The following is an 8,836-nucleotide window of genomic DNA, read 5'->3' on the forward strand; positions in this document are numbered from 1 at the left end:
TCTAAAGATAGAAGGAAATAGGTGACTCTAACTCCAAAAGCTCACCCTATCTCCAGATAATCAACACAACATGAACAATGATCAATAGCGATAACTAGTACTCAGATCTGCACCAAGAAGGTATAGAAGTGTACTATGAGTACCAAAATAACGGGTACTTAGTAGGCATCATTGGTTGACTGACATAAATCATGATAGAAGTATGATAAAATGCAAGATAACATAACTAAATCAAGGTATAGTCAAACCTAAATTAGCTCTGACATTGTTATGCATAGATAAATAAATGAATCAAAATAACAAGATAACATAAAGCATCAACACATACAGTTATCACTACAAAATTGGCTCACATACGCCAACTGAGGTGGAAAATAAATGACTCATCATAGACTCTCATACGCCTGGAGAGTACACTCAAAGATAGACTAAAGCAATCATTCATCGCTTACAAATAACTAACTTATTATTTAACCACCTTTCCATAATTTACCAACATTTCACAAGGTACCCACATTCTAGAACTTTGCCAACATGTAGCAACCTTATCATCATTTATACACTAGCTCATCAATCGACTATCCATCTCTTATCACTGATTTAATTATCAGATAGTCATTAAATACCCATGAGTCATCATTTATCAACTAACAATCATTTGTCAACTAGTTATTTTACTACTAGAGTCCATTTATGTCATGCCACATTATAACCAATTCCTTATTTTCCAAGTTAGTCACCATGCTACCTTCAATCCCAGTCCCTGATATCATTAATCATAAGAAGTATATCATCATAGCATAATATGCATATCTGTACTCGAAATGATAAATATAATTAATAGCAAAACTTGAACTGATAAATAATCAATAGTCTAACTTGAACTGGTAAATAATCAATAGCCATAATCATACTCCAAACTCAAACTGGGTATGTTTATATAATCAATAACATAATCATCTTTCAGACTCAAACCAAATGTATATATATAATCAACATCATAAGAAGTATCATCAATAGTATAAATGATAACATAATCAATCGGCGTCAAACCTCACATTAACCAACATAACCATCAAGTATCAAAATTTCTCAATATTTCCTTAATACACATTTTCAAGAGTCTAATAAGCATAAAAGGTTTATAAAACTAACATATGTCATAGCCTAAAGTAGATTAAGAGTCTACTTCTAATCCTTAAGTTCTATTTAAGGCAAATTCTACCCAAACTAGGCTTAAGGTATCTAAATTCACTTTTAGATATTAAACAAGCCACAATTCCTCCTACGATAGAGATACTTTCCAAACACACTAACTAAGTCCAATAAAGCTAAGGCAACCTTCATTAGTGTAAGCAACTAAGTCCAAATTCGCCCTAAGCGAGAGGGTATAAAGCATTTTTATCTAACTTGAATGATCTAAAGAATTCTCATGCTAAACATGAGAAATGAAACCCAATTTACCTAAGGCATAAGGTAAAAAGCAAAGTATTTGTCATGACCTGAACCAGGGTCTGGCCGTGACGTGTATCTCAAGTTCACAAAGGACCAGAGACCACTCCCGTTGCCTCAAACTGAACTCAATCCCCAACAGAGATTGAATTCCAAACATATAACAAGATAAGATATAAAAACTCAAAGGAATCTAAAATAACTAAATATCCAACAACCAATAACCAAAACTATCCAAGTCCATAGCAACTCATAAAGCCTCTAAATAATATCGAAAGCCAATCTAAGTCGGGACATGCCCCCGACTCTGACAATGATAATGACAATGATAATGTTAATGTGATCTCTTCAATTCTAGTCTATGAAAGGAAACTAATGAAATTACCAAGTCTTCTGGGGAATGGAAGCTCACCACTTCATCACCAACGACTGATGAACCAAGCCGATCCACCTAACACTACATAGAAAAAGTAGATATATCTCTTGTGCCTGCATTACTTGGGGATACAGTGTCTGAGGATGGTTAGTGGGTTGAGCACTAGCATGTAACTCAGAAATAGGGGATAAAATAATTCCATGATCCATATTTTCAAAATCATTCAAAACTAATGCGCGCGCGCACACACACACACACATATATATATATAATCATTGCTTTGTATTGCAGTGATTAAATTTTGTGAATTATCAATTAGAGTGATAGAACATCAAATATTTGCACTTGAAACAAAAATTAGTAGGAAACACCTAGGGTGAGAGATTTTATTGTCAAATTATTTTCAATATAAACTTGGTTAAAACAACACTAGCACAAAGTGAAATGATTAAGGAGAGGAGACCTAAAATTTGGAATCCTCTCCAAAGTAATGAAATTCCTTTTTTCTTTCAAGTTTTTATTTGGCTTTTGGATTAAATTTTGAATCATGTGCTTATTGATACTGGATATTAGCAAGTCAAAATCTCAATAATATATCAAACATTGAAAACTATAAGTTTATTTAAAAAATATTTATAAAGTAGATTATAATTATTGTGTTTAATGTATTAAAATATTAAAATTATAGATGTATTTATATCGATTTCATTTGGGTTCGATTTGATTTTTTTTTTTATTAATACAAAATCAAATCAAACATAATTAAATTTTTTTCTAATGTCAAACCAACCAAATCACACTATAAATTATTTTTTTTCGATTAATTTAATTCTTCAATTTGATTTGACTCGACAATTTGCCCTTTACACCTCCATTGAGAACCATTTAAAGTTCAATTGAAAAAATGTAAAAGAAAAAAAAAAATGTATTCACAATTGTAATCCAATAGTGTCCTTTCCTACCCATATCCCTTTTATTTAATTTTTAAATTAAATAAAACGTTTCAAGTTATTTTAAAAGGAGGTATCAAGAAGAAAACAAAGAGCACCTACTACTGTAGGATGAAAATCGTTTTACATGCTTTAAAAATTAAACACCACCTTCAATTTTAAACAATAATTATTTTTTCCTTTTTTTTAATTTGATTCTTCAAAATGTTTATTTTAGTATATCAATATTTGTATCTTTTTTTTTTCATAAAAAAAAAAATTCTTTGTAAACACAATTTATATTTTTTAATCTATTAATTTATTTTCTATAAAAAGTTAAAAATTACTTTATATAAGAGTATATAATTTAATGATGCTTTATAATGAAATAAATGAACAAATTAATAAAAAATAATTTTATTAAAAAACAAAATTCGAATATTTATTTATACGTAACAATAATATGTAATTATAACTTTATAAATATATTTCAATGCAGATAATACAAAAATAATTAATAGTCGAGGATTTTTCGAAAATAGTTTTTGTACCTCAGGTAGTAATAAGATTTGAGTACACTTTACCCTTTTCATATCTTATTTATGAAATTTCACTAGTTATGGTGTTGACCTGTTGCAGTAAAGGTATATTTATAACAAATCAAATGATTATTGTTGAAGAATTTTAAATTATTATTTAAAACATAATTCATTATTGACTATCAAAACTCGTTTATCTAAATAGATAGGGGTATTTGTTTAATGTTGAGGAAAAAGAGGCGCAAATAATTATTGTTCAATGTTGAGAGGCGTTTGATTTTTAAAATAAAGTTGAGAGGTATAAATAATTTTCACTCGTTACTCTATTACTCTTTGTTTTATTTTTACCTTTTGACTATTTTAAAAATAATTTTTTATTTTTTCTCCTCAATTTTAACTTATCTAGAAAAGATTGAATAATGTGATAAAATAGTTGCACCATCATTACTTTCGACGTGTCAAGTCGGAGTAATTGGTTTCATATTAGCACAAATCAATTACTAAGAAAAACACAACCATTTGTATCTTGTAGGGCTGTAGCCAGAATCATCCCAAATTGCCCAAACTAAGTGGTTTTCAACTCTCCGAAGTCTCAAGTCGCCGTCTTTTATCACCTACTTCTTATCTTCCTGCCCCACCCAACCCCCTTTTTCAACCCCACCCCCATCAAAATAAACAAATCTGATTTTCTTTCCCCACCTCGAAACTCCCTTCAAATCCAAAGCCGCGTTCATACCATTCACACACGTTTTCTTGAAAATCCTTCCGAAAAAGCCTCATTTTCTTCATTAATTAATTCCGTCTACATATTATACTGGTCCCATCTTTCAACACTTTCTTTCTTGTATATTCTAAAGTCTCTATGCGTTCACACACATTTTGTCAAACAGTTTACTTGCATCCCCTTTTGGCCATATATGAAGCAACATCAACTCCCTTCTTTGATCCTTCCCAGAAAATTCTAGATTTTCCCATTCCTATATCCGTAAATTCCTCCAGAAAACAATTGTTCAAATGAATGACAACTTACCCAATAAACGCCGTAGAAGAAGGAAAGAAGCCGTTCAAGAAGCACCAAGTAATCAGTACAGCACCAGCGTCGGCGAAACTGATGAATTTGGGGTGGAAAATCAAGGTGCTGTAAAAACCAAAGAACTGAAAGAGATAATAACCTCCTTGTTGTTACTTGAAGAACAAGAAAAATCCGAACAAGAGGAATTTGCAAAGGAAGAAGAAGAGAATAAACTCTTATTCGACGCAAATCACAAGAAAACAACTAAAGTGATGTGGGATTATTATTCAAACGTTCAACAACATCATTCCGATTTACAACAGCTAGATGGTGTTCGTAAACGGAAAGTCCGAGGGAATTCTACTGCTGCTTCTGCTGCTGCTTGTGCCCTTGCTTCTGCTGCTGTGGCAGAGGAAGAAATCATTTCGACTAATAAAACCAGCGAAAAGGGTGCTCCCCAAAGGCGGTTGTGGGTGAAGAATAGATCAAAAGCTTGGTGGGATCAATGTAACAGTGCTGATTTCCCTGAAGAGGAGTTCAAGAAAGCTTTTCGAATGGGAAAAGATACATTTGAACTAATATGTAATGAATTGAGTTCTGTGGTTGCCAAAGAGAATACAATGCTAAGAGATGCTGTACCTGTAAAACAGCGTGTAGCTGTTTGTATATGGAGACTGGCTACTGGAGAGCCCCTTAGATTGGTCTCAAAGAGGTTTGGATTGGGGATTTCGACTTGCCATAAGCTTGTGCTTGAGGTTTGTACCGCGATTAGGACTGTGTTGATGCCCAAGTATCTTCAATGGCCTGATGAAGAGAAAATGCAGAATATAAAGGATGAGTATGAGGCTATTTCAGGGATCCCCAATGTTGTGGGATCAATGTATACAACTCATATACCTATAATTGCTCCTAAAATTAGTGTTGCTGCTTATTTTAATAAGAGGCATACCGAGAGGAACCAGAAAACATCTTATTCGATTACTGTCCAAGGTGTGGTTGATCCAAATGGGGTGTTTACTGACGTGTGTATTGGATGGCCTGGTTCGATGCCTGATGATCAGGTACTGGAGAAATCTGCCCTATTCCAGAGGGCGAATACAGGGTTACTGAATGGTGTTTGGATTGTTGGCAGTTCTGGATACCCTTTGATGGATTGGGTTTTAGTGCCCTATACACAGCATAATCTGACTTGGACTCAACACGCTTTTAATGAGAAGATTGGTGAGGTTCAGAGTGTCGCAAAGGAGGCGTTTGTGAGGTTGAAAAGGAGATGGTCTTGTTTGCAGAAAAGAACAGAGGTGAAACTTCAAGATTTGCCCGTGGTGCTAGGGGCGTGCTGCGTGTTGCATAATATATGCCAGATGCGGAACGAGGAAATGGATCCGGACCTCAATTTTGAGCTCATCGATGATGAAATGGTTCCTGAGATTCAATTGAGATCAAGCAATGCTAAGCTTGCAAGGGATGCCATTGCTCATAATCTTCTGCACCATAACCATGCTGGTACTTCTTTCCTTCCATGAAAGGCGTTAACTTTGACGTCTTCTCGATTCATGTAATTCTTTCAAGTTTATTGTATTTTACATTCGCTTTTCTTACAGTTGTATTTAATCTTTGCATTAAAGTTAGTCAAGGGAATAGTCTAATCTTCCCTTTGTGCAAACTGATGAACATGTTGTTTTCTAGGCCATAGCAGACACTGCAATTGCAGACAAACATTGTAGTATTTCATACTTGAATTAGCGATTGATAGAAGAAATTGACTTGACAAAAACATAAGTTCTTTTAGTTTTACATATTGTCAATTACATGTAATTCTCTTTCCCGTGTTTGTTCAACAGCAGAACCAACAACTGTTCATGTTTTAGTTCTATGTATTGTCGTGTTTCATTTTTCTCGCGAAAAACGGGATTTGACGTGACAATTTTTTTTTTAGGATATTTAAAGAGTGAAGAGTCGTCACCTAACAAATTAAGGTGCGTTAGGCTCCATTCTAGATAAATTATGAACCAGTTAATTAGTTTAAATCACCAGAATAGAGTAAGAGTTTAAATTACTTCGAAAGAAAGGTGTTAAATACCTTTTGAGGTCCATAAATGTGGTTTGCGGTTGAATTTATATATTTACTGGAAATTTTACGTTATAAGCAAAGTCGACTATTTTATTAACTTAAAATTACTAAGTGAAAAAAATAACAAATGAACAAGACATTTATCTTAATTATATTTTAATCATTAATTATCTAGATGACAAATAAAAAACAAATGTAAATCAGATAAGCAAGGAGTAATTAATCATTAATTATCTAGATGACAAATAAAAAACAAATGTAAATCAGATAAGCAAGGAGACAGAAGTGACACAATCGATATAACAAAATATTTATTAAATAAGAGAATCTAAACTATCCTAAACAATTAAAACATTTAAAGTAAAGAGACAACAAATTTGAAAGGCTGGATAAGAATTTTTTTCTTAATTTGGATCAACACCCGATTTATTAACGGGAGACAATGTCTTATGACGCATTGTTGGATTATGTTTGTGTCAACTTTTATCATTTTTGAAAGCTTACCCATACCTCGCCTAATTTGTTTATTAAACTTAAAGGTGTTATAAGAAGAATGATAAAAACTAACGTTACCTAAATGCCTATTCGTTTAAACTTAATGTCCAAGAGACATTGAACTAAAATAGACTCAAATTGAGATAACTTTTAAATTTTAGCCCCAAATGAAAAAGTTTTCTTAAAATAGCCTTTACCTATTATTTCTTTTATATTATTTTAATTTTTTATTTTTTCTTTCTTTTTTTTTTGTTTTTTTTAATTTTTCTCAACTCTTACTTTTTTTTCTTTACACCTTTCAACGTCTACTTTTATAAAAGAAAAAAAAATTCTTTGATTTTTATCTTTTTAAAAATTTCTCAACCTTTATTTTTATTAAATCTTTTTTTTATCAACCTTTATTTTTTCCTATTCTCTCTCAACTTATACGTTTTCTTTGATTTTTTCTTTTTTAATATTTTTCTTTATTTTTTTTCTTTTCCGCAATTTTTTTATTTTTGTTCTTTTCTTCGATTTCTTCCATTCAAGTTTCATCTCATGAGCAAGAGTTGACACTATCACATTATAAAGGCAAGACTTACGACTTTCGAACAATAAGTTACGTTTCATGGGTAAGAGTTGATACTACTACATTGTAGAGACAAGACTTATGACTTTCAAACAACAAGTTATGGTTCATGGGCAAAAGTTGACACTATCATATTGTATTTTGATTTATGAGATGGTTTATAACTCTTACCTTAGAGGAAAGACTTAGCTCAGGGATTTTCAAACAATAAATTATACCCCACATGTAAGAGTTGACTCTACTACATTATATTTTCATTTAGGAGATGTTCTACAACTATTGCCTTAGAGGCAAGACTTAGCTCAAGGACTTCCAAACAACAAGTTATGTTTCATGGGCAAGAGTTGACACTACCACATTATATTTTGATTTATGTGATGTTCTACAACTATTGTCTTAGAGGCAAGATTTAGCTCAGGAACTTTCAAACTACAAATTATCCCCCACGGGAAAGAGTTGACTCTACCATGTTATGTTTTCATTTATGAGAAGTTCTATAACTATTGTCTTAGAGGCAAGACTTAGCTCAAGGACTTTCAAATTACAAATTATGCCCCACGGGCAAGAGTTGACACTACCAAGTTATGTCTTCATTTATGAAATGTTCTCTAACTCTTACCTTAAAGGCAAGACTTAGCTCAAAGATTTTCAAACTACAAATTATGCCCCACGAGCAAGAATTGACACTACCACGTTATGTCTTCATTTATGAGATGTTCTACAAGTCTTGCCTTAGAGGCAAGATTTAGCTCAAGGACTTTCAAATAATAAATTATGCCCCACAGGCAAGAGTTGACACTACCACATTATACCTTTATTTATGAGATATTCTACAACTCTCGCTTTAGAGACATGACTTATCTCAAGAATTTTCAAAGAATTTCGTAACAGCAATTCATGTCCTTAAATTTGCTTTGATGTCAAAAAATGAAAACATCTTTGCCCATTATCCAATTTTTTATTTATTAGCAAAATATAATAGAAGTTGAGAAAAAAGAAAAAAAACGATCAAACAAAATAGAGAAATAAAAAAAATTGAGAAAAAAATAAAAATAAATAAAGATCAAGAAAAAAATGAAGAATTAAAAAAATTGAGAAAAATAAAAAATGATAGGAAAAATAAAAATAAAGTTTGAGAAAAATGAGGAAAAAAAGAACTGAAAAAAGAAAAAAATGATCAAACAAAATAGAGAAATAAAAAAAAAGAGTGAGGAAAAAAGGCAAGAAAAAAATAATGATTAAGAAAAAAGCGAAGAATTAAAAAAATTGAGAAAATAAAAAATGAGAGGAAAAATAAAATTAAAATTTGAGAAAAATGAGGGAAAAAAAAAGAGAACTGATAAAAATAAAAAATAAAAGAAAAATAAATGTTAAAGACAAATGAATTAAAAAAA

At 31.5% G+C, this 8,836-nt stretch overlaps 1 protein-coding gene across 1 annotated transcript; it reads left to right on the plus strand.

The window, feature by feature from the left end:
• The first annotated feature begins 3,831 nt into the window (after positions 1–3,831).
• On the plus strand, positions 3,832–6,102 carry LOC107838958 (protein ALP1-like). The gene has a single exon (XM_016682255.2). It carries the CDS (start codon positions 4,311–4,313, stop codon positions 5,829–5,831), a length of 1,521 nt encoding a protein of 506 aa, XP_016537741.1. The 5' UTR covers positions 3,832–4,310; the 3' UTR covers positions 5,832–6,102.
• Positions 6,103–8,836: the final 2,734 nt, after the last annotated feature.

Source organism: Capsicum annuum, chromosome 8 (assembly GCF_002878395.1).
Source record: "Capsicum annuum cultivar UCD-10X-F1 chromosome 8, UCD10Xv1.1, whole genome shotgun sequence".
Classification (NCBI taxonomy): domain Eukaryota; kingdom Viridiplantae; phylum Streptophyta; class Magnoliopsida; order Solanales; family Solanaceae; genus Capsicum; species Capsicum annuum.